The sequence below is a fragment of the Ambystoma mexicanum genome, chromosome 10 (assembly GCF_040938575.1).
Source record: "Ambystoma mexicanum isolate Mex_15411 chromosome 10, UKY_AmexF1_1, whole genome shotgun sequence".
Taxonomy (NCBI): domain Eukaryota; kingdom Metazoa; phylum Chordata; class Amphibia; order Caudata; family Ambystomatidae; genus Ambystoma; species Ambystoma mexicanum.
The window spans coordinates 1300079490-1300097080 of record NC_090932.1 but is presented as its reverse complement, the minus strand read 5'-3'; the positions used below and the strand labels follow the sequence as shown (position 1 = coordinate 1300097080).

Here is a 17591-nt window from a genome sequence, read left to right as displayed (position 1 = left end):
TAATTGGTCGGTCAATAACAGCTATTTACAGCTCTTAGTAGCAGCATTCATCGAGCATGGTAGCCATTGAAGTCTTTGGATATATTTTCTTTTCCAGCCTTGCAACTCCCCTTCCATCCTTTTTCCTGCATTTTAATTCAGTCTTATTTAAGATTGCACAAGTACTGTTTTTTTCAATCATTTCCTTGATCTACCTCTGACTCTGCTCTTTTAGTTAATATTATTCCTGATGAGTAGTCCATGTGAACTCTACCTCTTCCCTGCGACGGTGTTGCTGTTATTTTCCAGGATGACCTTTGGGTCTGTATCTTGCACTTTCAATGTGGAATTCATGGTCAAATTCCATTCAAGTTTTCTTTACGTGGTTCTTTGTTCTGCTTTAAAGTCCTTGTTAAGACCTGTGGACGTTTCTGAGAGGCCATCCTATTTCGGTGAACCGGTATAAAAAAGAGTCTAGCAAAACTCTTATCTGGGTTGTGTGACTGAGTAGCAAGGCATAGAATTAGGAGGTCCGATATTGGTGAAGGGTTAAGTTAAGCACACACAAAGCACTGTTGGTAAAAGTTAGGCAGAATGAATTAAAATGCAGTTATTTATTTAGGCCTTGCAGGTATCGAAATTAAGATTGGATAAGGAGGAGCTAAAAGCGGATCCTAGGTATCCAGCATTAACCATTGACCTGGAGTTAACACGAGGGAACTAGGAGCTAGTATATAGCGTTCCACAAATCTAACTTCCACATAAATTGGAAACATATCATTGTGTCCATTATTTATGACCCCTTATGCTTTAAATGTCATATGGATGTGTCCTCATGTTTATTTATAGATTGTCCCAAACACACAGAATTAATTAGATTCCCATAGGTGTGTTTGTTTGGTAAGAATTTCATATCAATGATGCATCTTCCTGACCCACAGAACTTTTTGCTTTGACTAGGTAACTATTTTACCTTATCCCTAGCTGAAGGGGAATCTTTTTATCCCCCCTCACCTAGTCTTAATCTTGTTATGGATGACCTTTTTAAATCTCTCCATAGTGTAAGGTTGAAGTTGTAGTTTTCTACAACTCTTGAGCTTAGCCTGGGGTGCCCCGTTGGGCTCGCCTGCTAATTTCTTTCATATACTAGGGTGGACTACAGTTCCCCAATAGTAAAGAGGGATTTTCATCCTCTTTACATTTTATGTAAGTGACCCAGCACACCCCACCTTATCTGTAGTGCTGGTGTCAGGAATCCTGGATCGCGAGGAGTATGAATACCTCCATCCCCAAGCCACTAGCAGCGAAATACCAATTTACTCACTGCTTGAGGATTGGGGCCACAGGTGACAGGAACACGAACGCCAGATCCTCTGGGTGGCTGCTGAAAAGGAATGTGGCAGGTTCGGTGAGTACAGAACAGAGTATGGGCGATTATGTAGCAGGACACTTAAGCACCTACCAGAGCAAGATGATGGGCGGGGATAGGAGGAATTCTGGGGTAGTATCAGTAGATACCTGTTCCCTCAGTGAGCCAAGCTGGTGGAACGAAAGCACTGGAAGCACCTGGTGAAATCTGAACAAAGTTCAGCGTGATGGTCTGTCATCCAGAGAAGATTCTGTGAGCACAATCCGAGTAACTGAAGTAACCAAGGGAAATCTGAAGCAGTCCGTTATTCAGTCCGAGTTCTAGCTAGCCAAATATAAACAAAAATGCGTGGTACAAGGGATGCAGCAAAAGAAGTCCAGAAATCGTAGTCGTAATCACCAGAAGAACCATAAGAGTAGGAGAAGCCAAACGCTGTATAAACGCAGCTGAGCGTGGTCCAGCGGATTCACAGCTGATTTATGCCGAGGCGGTGATTCTCGTATCACGTGAGCCCGTGGCGTGCGTAACGTGAGGGGGTGCCTTCCTTTGATACGTGCAGGTCCGATGCCATTGAACATGGTTGTGGGCGTGACAATATTTGAGACACCGTGTCACGTGATCGCATCGGTGAGGTTAGTGTTTGCTTCCCGCGCATCACGTTACCAAGACAGCGCCTCTGTTCAAGCGTGGGTATGTACGCCAGGGGAGTTGCCACCTGCAATACAGGCTATGTGCTTTCCAGTAAGGATTTGTCCACATGCTTCTTGCGAACCGAGGGAACAGGTCCTGGGTGAAAGTGTTTGTTTCTCAAGGGAGCTGGGGGAAGCACTCGAATAGGCTTGTGAGAATGTGTGCATGAAAGCTGGGTCTTACTTACCTGGTAACATTTTATTATAATTACAAGTTTCTTTGAATGGTTGATGGCAGTGTAACTACCTTAATTACTTTTTAGTCTCCATTACTCGCAGGCTGTTCGTTCAGCCTCAGTAATGCAAAGAAGGGCCACCATTTTTCTGAAATGATGGGCTCCTTCTTTTTTCACCATTTCTTGTGTGCTTGCTGTTTCTGAGGTCCCCTTCCATTCTAAGTGGGAAGGAACTCAGTGGCTGATTTGTCCCAGGTTCCAGAGTGTCAGAGAAGGCAGGAAGCGATGGAGTCCAAAACAGCCCTTAGTCTTTCACCTTGCCTGAAAGGAACAAACTCCCAGTGTGGGGGGGGGGGGCGGGGAAATGCAGGGAGAGAATGTAGAAATTTTGCTGTAGTTCCTTATAAAAACTCAGAACCTGCTGACAAGTCGAACACTGGAGCAGAAACAAGAGGAAGATGAAGAAACAACGCCCGTAGCTCTTGCCAGCGACCCGAGAGCCTGCAGCCTGCTGTGTAACCGGAGCCTGCTGCAACCCTTCCAATCGACCTGGGGGTCCCGAACGCGATGGCTCTTACCCAAAGGCTGGTGAGAGCCACTAGTCTGAAGAAGACCTGTATTTTGAGCCATCCCATGACGCGCTGTTACCTTGCTGGGCTGCAATACCCCAGTACCCTGGGACTTCGAGCTATTGTGCGGTCTTCCGAATTCTCAATCGAGCTGAAACTTTGGTGGAATCCTGCTGGCTCTCCAGAGACGTGAATCGGGTATGAAGTCCTCTCATCAGAGTGCTAGACCTTGTAAGTGACGAGAATCCGACCGGCGATATTCAGTCTTCTCCTGGCTCCTGGAAAGGGTGCCAGAACCATAGAGCCATGAAGAAACTCTTGCTTGGACCCTTCCCCAGTTGTTCCCTGCTGCAGAATCCTTTCCAGTGTCCTATCGAGTCTTCATGACAAGGAATTCATAGACCAGGTTGTTGGCGGCAAAACCTGAAATCTCCCCTTCTGCAAACACTTCTTCTGCGCTGAGATACTTTGTTGGTTGGGGTATTTAATTACCTGAAGCCTGTGTGATTTCTGTGTATCTTTGGGGTGATTTCTGTCCTCTCGTCCAGTTCACCCAGGCCCACTAATGAAATCCTCCTAAGGTGTCTTCTCTGAAGTCCCTGGACCTTAATAACCTCTAAAGTGAAGTACTTGTTTAAAGAAATGTACTCAAGAACTCTGACTTTGCCTGCAATTGAACCCTATCTCACCCTGCCTACAGCTGGGTAAGAAAAGGATTCTGTCTTCAAAAGTATAACAAGTGTTTGAAAGTTACTTACTTGTGTAAGAGTTGGTTGGTAACTGTCACTCTGAGATTGAGCAGTTAAAAAGGTTCTTGCTTACCTTGAATGTGTTTCGCCATTCTGATGGTATATATAAGGTTATTTTACTTACATGTGACTTGGTTGTGCCGCTTTCCCAAAAGTAATGCTGTTGGCTTCACTTTACTTTTTTTTTTTTTTAAGGATATAAATGTAAAAGTATAGCAACTGGGTTTTGTTTCCCCTGACCTGCTGTTTAGCCGGTCTAAAATAAGTCTGCCTTGGGTTTTACCTGCCTTGAATAGCTGTGTGCCATTCTTAAAAAGTTTCCTGTATGTGTAGCTGACCTTGGTCTGTATGGTGGAATGCTAAATTAGTGTAGAAAGTTATTGCTTACCTTAGTATGTGTTGCACTGATCTGAATATATATTAAAGTAACTGATTGTTCTCCAGCATGGGGTCTGGCATGGATTCACATGCTCAGAATATTCCCGTCGTCATGCTGGGAATCCTCGGTAAAAGAAAAATGAGTTTCACTTTCCCTTACCAACTGTATTTCTCCTTTAAACCAATCACTGTCCTCTGGGTCATACTGCCCCCATCCAATGACCGCTCTCTCCCTAAGCCCCTTCTCTCGCAGCCATCTTCAGATTTTTACTGCACGCTTCAATGTTGGGAGTCCTGGAGTTTGCTCTGCGAGCTGCTTCGTGTTTTTGATGTAAAAAGGTTATATTTTTGTTCCAAAAGAGCCTGTGTGCTCTTTTCTCTTTTTGCCGACAGCTGGGATCCGTTGTCGGTGAATTTCAGCGCCCCTCAAATGCAAAAACCATAAAAAATTCCAGAAGGCCACTCGCCCTACTTCGCGGACTCCGACCATGACGGAGGAGGAGGGAAGGTCCCCTTTCCAACCCTGCACCAAGTGCAGGATACGGAATGTGTTTGTTGAAGACAAACACCTGCAATGCCTCTACTGCTTGCACCCAGACCATAAGGAGGTGGAGTGCGAGATATGCCTTGGGTTATCCAAAAAGACGAGGGACAGGCACAGCAGACTGGCGGCGTGGCTTAACGCTAAGGCCTCTGCCCCGTGCTCCGAGCAGGGTCATGCCTCACCCAGGACTGGACAGTCGGATGAGCGGTCTTCTAAGTACTTTGAGGGCGCCTCATGCGTGGGGGCCAAGACAATGCCAAGAACTGCAAGTCTGAGTTCACCAGGTCTGCTGCAGAAACGGGGTCCCAAGGTGGACAGGACGCAATCGACATCACCCTCCGCCTCCATTGCCAGCTGGCAATCGAGCTCCTCCTCGAAAAAGAAATCCGGCTAAAGGTAGTAAAAAAGAAACCACTGCCGTCAGCCATTCAAGTTAGTTACTGTAAAAGAATTTTACATGAGAAGTGGGCTAAGGAGTTACTTTGTAACCCCCCCCACCCCCAGCACTCCATATAGGGTGGTGTGTGCTGGACCCACAAAGGAAAAGGTAAGACGAAAGTCATTTTAGTATTCTTGGGAACAGTAGTTCACCCAAGAAAATCTATTTAAACATTGGCTCTGCAGAAAAGGTGCTGTCTCGCCATGGAAAAAACAGATGCTTATGGAATTTACAAGACTCCATTAAACAGTAAGAAACACAAAATCATAGTCAGGAAAACACAGGAGGGAGTGGGGGGAAAAGTCCCACTCACTCAGGAGTAAAATTTAAAATGCCCTGAGTCCAGCAAAAGAGCTGGGGGTCTCTAAGGTTAAAGGGAATTGGCACATAAATGAACATTCTCCCTAACTTTCAGTTAGCGTCCAGGGACATTGAGAAGACACCCTTGGAGGATTCCAGCAATGTGCCTGGGTGAACTGGATGAGAGGACTCCCAATCACAGAACACCCAAAATGCTTTACAGAAATCACACAGGCTTAAGGTAAGTAAATACCCCAGCCAACACAGTACCTCTGCACAGAAGAATAGTTGCAGCAGGAAGACTTCAGGATCTGCAGCTAAAAACCTGGCCGATGGATTCCTTTGTCATGAAGACGGAAGACAGGACCTTGGAAGGGATTTTGCAGCAGGGATCAACGGAGAAGGCTCCAGGCAAGAGTTTCTTTGTGGCTGAATGTGGCACTGTGTGTTTGGTGCCCTTTTCAGGAGCCAGAAGAAGACTGAATATCGTTCCTTAGATTCTCGTCACTTGCAAGTTCCCGCACTGAGGGGACTTTTCAGACTCAATTCATGTCTGTGCAGGTCATGCAGGATACCACTAAAGTTTCAGCTCGATTCCGAAAACTGTGCACCGCACCCTGGCTCATGGTCCCCAAGGTATTGGGGTATTGCAGCTGTTAAGGCGAATTCTCAGAAATGTGCCAATTCTTTTCTACCTTAGAGACCCCCAGCAACTTTGCTGGATTTTAGAACTTTTAATTTTTAATCTGGAGAGAATGAGACACTTTTTTCCCACTCTCATGTTTTTATAATGTGATTTGAACTCTGTTTCATTTGGTTGTGGAGTCTGACAAACTCCATAGCATCATCTTTTACATTGTGTCACAAAGCACTTTCAGTGCAGTGACACAAGGAAGTCTTTCAGATTTCCCCAAAGTTTAAATACCTTCTCTTGGATGAACTGTTTACAAGAGCAGTGAAGTGAAATTGACTTTACGTACATTGTAACTTTCTAGACCCAGCAGGGTGTTGGAGGGGTTGCTTAGTATCCCCTTTGTCTAGCTTCTCGTGTAACATTTTTGTTACCCTTTCCTCAATGAATGGCTGATGGCAGTGGTTTACTTTTAACTACCGTGGTGTGCATTTACCGCGGGCTGCGTTCGCAGCTGCAGTAACGCACCCATGGATGCCATTTTTGTCAAAATGGCCCCGGTCTTTTTTTGCACCATTTCATTGTGGAAAGGTCCTTCTTGAGATTTACTCTGCGCGCCAAACCAGGTTTGGTCCCTTTGTTCGCTCTGGTTCCAGGGTGTCTGGCAGGGGCAGGAAGCATACTGCCCCTCTAAAAAGAAAGTATAGAGTACTAGAGTTCTTACTTCACTTAGAATTGTATTTCACATTTCTGAAAGTATCATTGGTAAACTATCTATTGCTGTTTTAGAAATGGAGGTTTATATACCAATAGGGTTACTTACCTTGAATAGTTGCTGCTCTTCTAAAAGTGTAACATTGGGTTGCGCTTACCTTGAATCGCTTTAGGGCACATCTCAAATAGTGTACTCTGTTCTTACTTGTCCTGGAGTAGCTCCTCTGAAAAGTAAGTTATTTTACTAGCTTTGAACTACTAAAAAGTAGTGGTGTAACAGTATGTATTCCTAACTGAAAAAAAGATAACGTATGTTGCAAGGTGCATACTTGTAACAGTGTGGTATAACTCGGTTATTCTTGTAACTGAACCACACTGTAGGATATTATCATTCGAGTCTGCCCCCCTTGTATTACATACTGTATTCCAAAAGTCTAACTACTTTGGTTTTACTCCCCAAGAATAGCAGAATGCCATTCTGGATGTGTTGCTTTAGGTTTGACTCACCTTGAACTGCATAGTGCTATTCTTAAGGTTATATTTGGGTTTATATACCATAGGTATTGTGTTGGTTTTTATAATTGTTTGATTCATAAAATAGTACTCAACTTTCCCAAGATTTATCTTGACCTACTTGTATATAAAATAAAGCATTCTGCAGCATGGGGTCTGGCATGGATTCACTTGCTCATGAATATTCCCCATGGTCAGACCGGGAATCCTCTGTAAAAAAAGAAAACAGTTTCACTTTTACTTAAAACTGTATTTCTCCTCTAAACCAATCACTGAACTCTGGGTCATACTGCCCCCAGCCAATGACTGTCCCCTCCGTAGGCCCCTCCTCTGGCAGCCGTCTTCAGATTTTTACTGCATGTTCAAGTGTTGGGAGTCCTCGAGATTTGATCCATGAGCTATTCTACGTTTTTCACGCTTTTTTGAGAAAAAGTCCTATTTGTGTCAACCCGAGGACTTGTGCTCTTTCTCTACATCGGCTGACAAACGGGGATCCGTTGTCGGTGAATTTCGGCGCCCCTCAAAGCCTCTGGACTTTCTGCCTGACGACAAACGAGTAGAGGCGATGGCCATCCTCCAGGAAGGGGAGGTGGGGTCAGACCATGCCATTACGGTGGCCCTGGACATCGCTGACACAGGTTTCCGACAGATGGGTGGGGGGGGGGGGAACGGTGTCTGTCTCAGTCGTCGAGGCTGGCTGAAGGCCATCAGTTTCCGCCAGGAGGTCCTGACGAGAGTACTGGACATGCCCTTCGATGGGGGACAACCTCTTTGGGAAGACAGGAGTCTTTGCAGGCCATCAAAACTGATACGGAGACGGCTGGTGCCCTGGGCTCTTCAGCTGCACCACCCTTCCTTTCGTGCCTCAGGCGGAAAGTCCAGCAGATCGACAAATGGTTTAGTTGGAGTTTCCTCGTTGTACCATCAACCCTCCCGGTCCAAGACCCAGCAGGCCAACAGAGGCCGTTCCAAGGCTTTTGGTGGAGGTGACCAGTGCCATCATTACTCCCAAGGCGGGACGCAGGTGCCGAAGCAGGACTGAACCGGCCAGGGCATCTGATCCCCACCCATGCACCCAGGTGGGCGGCCGGCTGGCGAGTTTCGTTGGCGAGTGGAAGAAGATCTCCACTGACAAATGGGTGCTGGGTGGTCTCGTCCACGGACATACCCTAGAGTTTCAGCAAAGTTATCTGCGGATCGCTCCGGTGGCCCAGCAGGAACAGGACATCCCTCAGCTCCTGCAGGAGGTACGGGCCATGCTACGAAAGGGCCGGGGGGGGGGGGCGATCGAGCTAGTTCCAAGACGGCTCCGGCGTCTACTCCATATACTTCTTAGTAAAGAAGGCTGGAGACCCATTCTAGACATGCAGCGTCTCAACAAATACCTCAAGTCCCAAACATTCAGGATGGTCACGTTGCAGCAGTTGCTCGACCAACTGGAGGAAGGAGACTTCTTCACGTTGCTGGATCTGGAGGATGCATACTTCCACGTCCCCATCCACAGGAAGCACCGGAAGTTCTTGCTATCTTGATGCATAGCCCCGGGAGCAGGCATCGTGTCGCCTTGAGAAAACCCAGCAACCCCTGGTAGGGGCTGTCTGGGTTCAGTCCTGGTGCCTATGGCACCAGGCTCATATGGGACATCCGTCCTGGCGCAATAGGCGCCAGGCTCATAGGTGCACACTTACCTGATGCAGACCATGCTGCAAGAAGATCCAAGCTCATGTGAGGCCTGGAAGGGACTACTTTACCTTAGGGACTATTTTGTTACTCCGGTGTGGTCGGGAGAAATACCTACCTGGGACTACTTTGGAGGCTATTTAAACCGTGCCCGAAGAGCAGCACACGCTTCGTGTTATTCTGCATCCAGCAGTGTAACGCTCACCGTGCCAGCAGCAGCATCCAGCCTTCTGCCACGCCTGCCTCGAACCTGGAGCACCTAGAAAGGAGGAAAGAAGCAAAGGTTGGAACAAGAGTATTAGCTGATTTCTTACCTGATTCCGGATTCATCGCATCTTCAAACCAGAGGAAAGACTTTGTTTTAAACGTGTCGCATCGCCAGCAGCAGCGCCGCACCATACTCGCCGTTCCACGCAACATCTCTTCGATCCGGCGATGTCTCCATCTTAACATCGCCGAATCCCGGCACCTAAGGGGGACAAGAGACAACAAGGTGAGCAGAGAGAACAGACAGAGACAGTCTCTTTAGCCACCATATGCTTACCTGGATTTACCGCCGGAGGTATAATTCTTCAGCACGCCACATCTTCTAATGCCGCATCTGTAAGATAAGGAGAAAGCAGCAAGTTTAACCCTTGGCATTATTTACCGGACAGTTTTGGGTAACACAGACTTTTACCAGAGTGCTTTCAACTGTCAATCTTATTGGGTCAAAGCTGCAAGATAAAAGAGGAATTGGACAGGAGTGAATTCCAGACATTTTGAACTCTTACGAACTATATACTTGCGGCTCTTCGCCAGGACCTTTTTGGAGTCATGATTCGTCTACAACTCTTCCAATATCTTCAGGCCAGTGAAGTAACTGGTCATCAACGCGCCCCTGCATGCTTCGCAGGATGGAGAGCTCATCCTTCAAGAATATAAGGTGAGATTGCTGAGAGGGCGCTTCAGAGGTGATTAGTGGGGAGGACTGTGGGGGTGCTATCATTTGAATCCACAAGTGGCTAAATCTATCTCTCCACTTGTAGGAGAATATTTCTACGGGCAAAGCAGACAAGATTAGGAGGGCAGATCTAGTCAGTCATCGCTGCACTACGCATCATGTGGGTGGAGCCCGCAGCAGTCCGGGTCCCACCGACACCCCTGTGGGAGCCAGGTGAGCGTAACACTTGCGCTGCATGGTGCAAGGGAAGACTCTACCAATTCAAGGCCGTCCCTTTCGGCCTGAAGTCGGCGCCCAGGGTGTTTTCCAAGTGCCTGACACCAGTGGCGGCCCATCTATGTCTACATGGGATACCAGTGTACCTGTACCTAGACAACTGGCTCATCCACGCCAAGTCAAAGGAAGAAGCTGTCGGACACACGGGAAGGACTGTCCACCTGCTGACGGATCTCGGTTCTCTTTGAATTATCCGAAGTCCTGCTTGATTCCATCACAGAATGCACTGTTCCTGGGAGCCAGCCTCAACACGGGCTCCTGCCTGGCATCACCCTCGGGGGAGAGGGTAGCGGCCATTCTGGGGAGGGTACAACGGCTGTTGTCATTGAAGACCGCCATGGTGCGGACCATCAAGTTGCTGCTCGGCATGTCAATGTGCAGCTACCTTATCTGGCTCTGCAGGTTACAAATGCAACCTCTTCAGGAGTTCCTGGACGCTCGCTGGATACAAGTGTCCGGAAGCATCGCAGACAAGATCCTTCTCGACGAGGCATTCCGTCAGGCGATAAGGTGGTGGGGCGTCCACTCCAACGTCGCACAGGGTTTCAGAACCCCCCCAATACCAGCCGACTGTCACCATGGATGCTTTCCTGGAGGGCTGGGGAGCCCACACCAGACGTCTGCACGCCAGAGGCCTGTAGCTGCTGGAACAATTGGATCTCCACATTAATATCCTGGAGCTGCGGGCAGTGTTCTGGGCTCTCAAGTCATTCCTTCCGTTCCTGCAGGGCATACTGGTGAGGATCTTCACGGACAACACCACCACAATGTTCTACATCAGTAAGCAAGGGGGGCACCCGATCCCCAGCGCTCTCCAGAGGGGGGCAGAACTTGTGGCACTGGGCCGTCAAGAACACCATTGCGCTCCTGCCATGAGTGGGAGGTCTGGCAGGATCGGGTGTACCGTATCTTTCTCAAGTGTGGAAGACCCCAAATCATCTATATGACGGCGGCGAACTCCAAATGCCAGAAATTTGCCTGCAGGTTCCAACAGCCGAGGAGCATGGGGGTGAGGAGGGTTCCGGGAGTGTTCTCCTTCCCGTGGGCTATACGCGTTCCCTCTGCTGTCGCTCCTGATGTGAGTCATCAACTCACAGTGCCGATGCAGGATGATACTTGTTGACCCGGCGTGGCTGATGCAGATTTGGTACCCGGACCTTCTCAGCATGTCCTCGTCGCCTCCGGTCAAGCTGCCAGTGGTCGCAGTTCTGCTTACCAAAGGAGGTGCTGCAATCCTGCATCACAATCCAGGATCAGTGAATCCAAGGGCTTGGCTCCTGTAGCCCTAGAGTTCGGAGGATACAAGTTGCCAGCGGACTGCAGGGAGGTCCTTGCCAATGCCAGAGCGTTGTCGACTCTTAAGTGCTACGGGCACAAGTGGAGCGTTTCGCTATGTGGTGCCGGTCGCAGATCAGAAGCCCTCTGGGGGTCACGGCCCCGCAGATTCTTCCTTACTTGTCCTTGACCAAAGCAGGGTTGGTGCACGGCTCTATCAAGGTGCATCTGGCGGCTATCTCCCGCTACACCAGGTCTCCAGGACAAGCTTCTCTTTGAACCCACTGTCTCGTCAAGGAGTTCCTCAAATGACTGTTTCAATCTTTTCTGCCGATGAAGGCTCCTTCCCCCGGCGTGGGAACGCAACGTGGTGCAGACGAGGCTCATGGGGAGGGCGTCCCTTTGACACTATGCATCAGGCCCCTCGTAAGTTACTCTCATGGAAAACTGCTTTCTTCTTGGTCATCACCTCTGCCAGGAGGGCGGGTGAAATCTAGGCACTATCCTGCAGACAGCCTTATCTGACGTTTCATGACACGAGGGTGGTGCTGTGGACGCACCCCTCCTTCATGCCAAAGGTTCTGTCGGAATTCCACCTCAAGCCTTTTGTGTTGGCTGTGTTCTTTCCGAAAACCTTCGTCGCCAGCTGAAAGGACTTTACACTCGCTGGATGTGGCTCGTGCTCTGAAGTTCTATGTGGCACACACACATAAGTTTCGGAAGGAGGTCTCAACTGTTCGTTAACTTTGGTCCTGTGAATCATGGGAAGGCCTTGTCCAAGGCTTCCATCTCGAGGTGGCTCTCCAGCTGTATCATTCATTGGTTGGCAAACTGACCACTGCCTGGCCGTCTGAGTGCCCATTCCACCAGAGCGATTGCTGCGACGACTTCGTTCCTGTCTGATGTGGTTCTGCTGGACATGTGCAGGGCTGCTACATGGAGGTCTACGTACACCGTCACAAGATTGTACTGCGTCGACAGGGATTTTAGAGGAGTGCAGGGTCGGCCAAGCAGTGCTACCAACCTGTTCTCTTGAAGGTAAGCCTGTTCCAGAGTTAAGAGTAATTGCTCCTGTTGAGCCTTGCCAACTCCGGTGGTTGTGTAATGTTGTACTGCTATGTATTCTTTATTCATGAGCATGTCAATCCATGCCAGGCCCCATGCTGGAGAAGGAACAAGTTACTTCTCTGTAACTATTGTTGTCAGGCATGGGTCTGGCCTGGATTTGCATGCGAACCCTCCCGCCATCCTCTCAGCGGCTCTTCTTGGTCATACTGCCACTTTACGTGCTTACCAAATCTGAAGGTGGCTGCCAAAGGAGGGGCTTGGGGAGACGGCAATCATTGGCTGGGGGCAGTATGACCCAGAGTTCAGAGATTGGTTTAGAAATACAGTTTGTAAGCAAAAGTGAGCATGTGAATCCATGCCAGACCCATGCTGGAAAACAATAGTTACAGGTAAGTAACTTGTTCCTTATTTTTACAATGCATAGTGTATTTGTGTTTCTTTTGGACCATATGTATGCTACCATTTCTTTGTACCTATATACAACCCTCTCTCCCTCCTAAAATAAGCCTGGCTCCTCTGTCTACGCTACAAAATGTCTTCAGGTGGTACAGCCTTATACCAAGAGTGGAGTTTTTGTACTGCCGCGGATATAGTTTTATGAGGCCCTTAGTTGGACTTTAGAAAAACTGTCCTAACAGCTGTGCACTCTTCTTTTTTTTTTTTTCTCCATTTATGTTTGTTTTCTTTGCAAGCCCTGACCCAAACCTTTGAAGTAGTCTTTCTAAGGGAGGTGGTGCGGGCGGATTGTTCAACCGGTTTGGGAAAGGACTGCAAACCTCGTGTGAAGTCAAGGCTGTACCTGAGCTGCTTGTCTGTGATGGTTTGTCCAGAGTGTTGCAGGTCTCCGATGGGTCAACTGGCAATCCTGCACTAGAGAATCTGGAACCATTCCTTAAATTAACTAGTGGAGCTAAGGATGTGAAGCAATAGAGGCTTCAGAGGCTTCAGAGGGGATGGTGGAAGACTGCTGCTGGGGCTACTATTGCCCGAGCCATCTAGCACAAGGCAAAGCTGTGCTCATTCATCAGCTGGGGAGACCTTCCATGTCGCCTCACCCTTGAACTAGTGGACCTAACCATTTCCGAGTCCATCACCGAGAACGTCGGTGTTCAAGGTTGGAAGAGTTGTGGGCCTCTAATTTGCTTGCCTCATCCAAATTGGGGACCCCCTCTGTTGCTTGGATCTTATGCTACCTTTTGTTGAGATTTGAAGTGCACCCTCGTGTCTGGTCCTCGGGCCCCTTAGCTCTGATTCCCTCTACCGTGAAGAGGAATTTGCTGGAGGCAGAGTCCTTCAGACATTTGGTTTCGTGTCGGTCAACCCTTTGGGGGAGGACAGTGGGGGTTTTACTTTATCTGTTACGTCATTGGTGGAATCCTGGTCGTCCTCTGTTCCATTTCATATTCAGTCTGCGTCCAGCATGGTGATCTTTTTACTATTAGGTCTGTGGCAGAGATCGTAACTGCCTAACCACTACCCAGCTGATCTACTTGTCAAAAGATGCTCCTCCAGCCACGATATCTGGACTCCCAAAACCACCAACCTATGGTGAGCGCAGACATCCCCAATGGCCTTGACCAGGTGTCTGCAACCTTTGACCCTAAAGATAGTTTTGACTTTAACTCTAGTACCCACCATTGACGGTATTGGCTGGCACTGGAAGGAGTTGTAGTTCAAAACATACGGAGGGACAAAGTTTGCAGACCCTTGGCCAAGACTTGCCTAGGGTAATTGCTCTTCCTGATCTGAGTTTGAGGGACTTGTGAGCATACCTGTATATGTCTCCCTTTTCCTATTTATTAATGTTGGGAATAAAGTCCTGTCCTGCAGCTCGCTGTGCCTTACCTTTGGTCGTGCAACCTAGATATAGGAATCCTGTCATGGATCACTGGGCATCCATGCTTGGTGTTTGCCCCCTCCATACACAGGAAACCTATATTTCTGATATGACAAATGGTTTCACTATCAACCACAATTGACTAGACCTCTGTTTTTCTCCATGGGAGAACTTTGCATCTTGCTAAAACTACCCCCAACGTACCCAGAACTTGGGTTCTTCACTGGAATGGTTGAACACTTGCTCCTAGGTTATGGCTGAACTCATTAAGTTTAGTAACCTTGTGCTGGTGTGGCCTTACAATTTTGTGGAGCCTGAGATAACTTGCGTCCCTCTCTTTAGATCATTGTAACAGTTTTCCTTTAACTGAATTAATTATAAAGTCTGGTGGGTGATAAAATTGGAAACCTAATTGTGATTGTATTCATATTTGGTTTTTACCTCTAGCATTCTATTAAATGCATCTGTGTTAAATATTTGTCTGTTGCTTGACAAACCCATGTATACACATATGTCAACTGTTCTTTACACCCAATTCCTGATTTTCTTAGTCTATGCCTTTTCAACCTCTTTACCAAGTAAGTTTGGTTAGACATTTGTGTTAAACCTTTGCAGGTCCACACAGGTTGGCTTCCGAGAGCCCCACACTAGTAGTGGTCCTGAACATCTACCGAACAATCAGTGAGGGATTTTAGAATTGGCAAAATCATCCGGGGGCTGGGGCAATGAGCCGCTGCTCCAGACTTTTGGCCGAACACTCATGAAATGTGGGTTGCATATGCGCACTAGAGTATTTACTTAGTATGGAGGTACTGAATAATACAAGTGTGCAGAAAGACAGTTTATGAAGGAGGCAAATGAGAGTATCATTTAAGATGCCATTGGCAAAATGGAACAAATCCAAAATATGTCTTTAAACTAACAACTCTAGCAGCCTCTTCTAGTCGTAGACGAGACTGTAGCGTCCACTCTACAGTGAAAAAAGGACTGGGTTGGAGGGAACCGGAAAAGCAGGGGTAATCCTATGTTGAGGGTGGCAAATGTTTATGGCGAGGTTACTGCCAAAATGTGCTAAGAAATCCTCCCACATTGGGATTCTCATTAGCATGATGCCATTTGCTTAGTACTCCACTACTTTTGTGCTTGTTTGAAGCTTGACTGTACCACAATGTGTGTGTTCTTTTGTGCCCAACACCTTCTCCTTTTGTTTTTCAGGGTATTTTCATTAAGGATTCAAATTCTTTGGCTTTCTACAACATGGTGAACGGCTCTGTCATTCACCTGGCCCTGAAGGAGAGAGGAGGCAGGAAGAAGTAGAACTCCTATTCTGACTGCTCTTTGAAGTTCCAGAGTTGGACTTGGACAAACCCACCCAGTTTAAGACATGAACCAGATTTACGTCGTTGTTTGTCAACATTAAAGCCATCCGTTTCCCACTCTGGTTGAAATATGGACGATTATAATCGTACCTGTAGCTTGCATCCTGACATTCTTTCTCCATTCCAATAGTGCAGATCGATTTCATTGACTGGCCTGTGCATGACTTGAAAGATTCTTATGAAGACTGCAGTCATGTGCATGCTTTTCCATCTCAGTTGCTAATTGTCCATAATACTATGGAAGTAAACCAGATTACAGATCAGTAGCAGTCTTCTAGTGAATCGTGACTGCTTTTTGTTCCTTTGATTTTGTTTAGACCTTTATACATGTTGTATTACTTCCTGATCTGCAATAGAATCCAATATACTGGTTTAATCCAGTACAATCTATTTTGCTAGGGTTGCAGGTATGTATGTATGTTCTCATCTTTTAATAACATACTCCCTTTTGAAGAGGTGATCAGGGAGGTTTGCAGCTGCAAATGCGTTTCGGATTGGGTAGAATGTGTTTTTAATTTAATAAAGACTGTGCCTTGTAGGACGCTTTTTGCAATGACTCATTCCTTTCCATGCCGAAAATGATTGCAAAGTCCGGTGCACGCGTGTTTAACTGCTAAAGAATAAGGCCGGTACTTTTTCCTTTTGCCTGTCCTATGCCCACCAAGACATTCCTCTTTGCTCCGCCTACAAACCTGCATCATTTCAGTTGGTCAATAATGTTGAGACTGATTTCCAAAATCAACTCTGTGGTGGATTTTGTGAGGCAAACCTATTATTGTGAACAGGAAGTAACTGACGTCTAGCCAAACCCAGATTTCTTTTTGAAGTCAAACATAAAGTCAGCGGGGGTTCCCATAATACTATCCCTACTGTGACATGTACAGTACCCATGATCCTTCACGCATTGAGGTCTTGGGATTGGGTTTTTTCGCCGTCGGGTTGGTCGATATATGCAGTCTGTAAAGTTATTTTGGTATGCTCGAGATTGAGCAATATTTAGACTATTATTAATAATGTTAGTCTACATCAGGTGTATGCAGCCTTTGGCTCTGCAGATTTTTTGTACTACAAATCCCAGCAGTGCTAGCCAGCAAAGTCAGTGGTGAGGGACCGTGGGAGTCTTATTCCAAAACATCTGGAGAGCCACAGGTTGCAGACCCTTGGTGTTCTTCAGCACCGAAGATCATTTGGCAGAGTCTACACGCCAGCTACGATTCCTTTGCAAGCAGGCCTCGAGATTTTGCAAGCTCAGCAGTCGTCTTTCGATGACATCTCCAAGGTATCACAGTAAGGAGAGCAGGAGAAATTCATTACACTAGTTTCACTATTTTTGAATGTTTCCATATAATTTCCCACTATTTAATATCGCCCTGTCCTCCATCTTCGACAATGAAAAATACTCCATTTAAGTTTGGCCCCTCCTATAAAACAAAATTCCCTTGCAGAGATGCACACACTGTGTAAATACTGTCTCCTCTGAATCAGTGAGCAGGGTATCGAGCTTACAAGCTCTTTGAAGTGCTGGGCGGGCTACGTGAGGCATCTGTTGCACCTTCCGTAGTTGGGGAACCCATGGATTGTATTGTTTATTTGTAAAGTGCTTATACACAAAATGAGTGCTTCAAAGTGCTCCAAGACAGGAGGGGTACATGGGATACAATCATTCATACGGCCTTGGTAATTTCAGAATGATATACAATAATAAGCATACTAGGCCTTGGGGGTGTGGCTTGGCAGCCATGGACTAGGCTGCTCTTCTTGTGAGCTCTTTCTATCCGAAAACTGATCCTGACACACGCATGGATTTCGAGCTACAGCACCAACATGAGAATACATTCCAAGCAGTGGGAACATGAGGGGACTCTAGCACATGTCGTTTCGGGCAGATTGGATGTGAGGAACCAGAGTTATGGAGATTTAAAGATGTGACCTGGCATCGCGGAGCTGGCAGAAAAATGGCGGCTGTCCTCGGACAAAGGACCTCTTTGGGGTGAGGACCGTGACGAGAAGGACGAGCACCAGGAACACGGAGGAATCAGTCCCCTTGCAGACACTGCCTCCAGCCGACCTGCATAAGATCTAC

The 17591-nt window shown here is 47.3% G+C and overlaps 1 protein-coding gene across 1 annotated transcript in view; it reads left to right on the top strand.

The window, feature by feature from the left end:
* Positions 1-16049, top strand: part of SF3A1 (splicing factor 3a subunit 1) — a 429521-nt gene extending 413472 nt beyond the window's left edge. The window contains exon 16 of the mRNA XM_069619306.1: positions 15345-16049. Coding sequence (XP_069475407.1) covers positions 15345-15446 — 102 coding nt within the window. The 3' untranslated portion in view covers positions 15447-16049. The remainder of the gene's footprint in view (positions 1-15344) is intronic.
* Positions 16050-17591: the final 1542 nt, after the last annotated feature.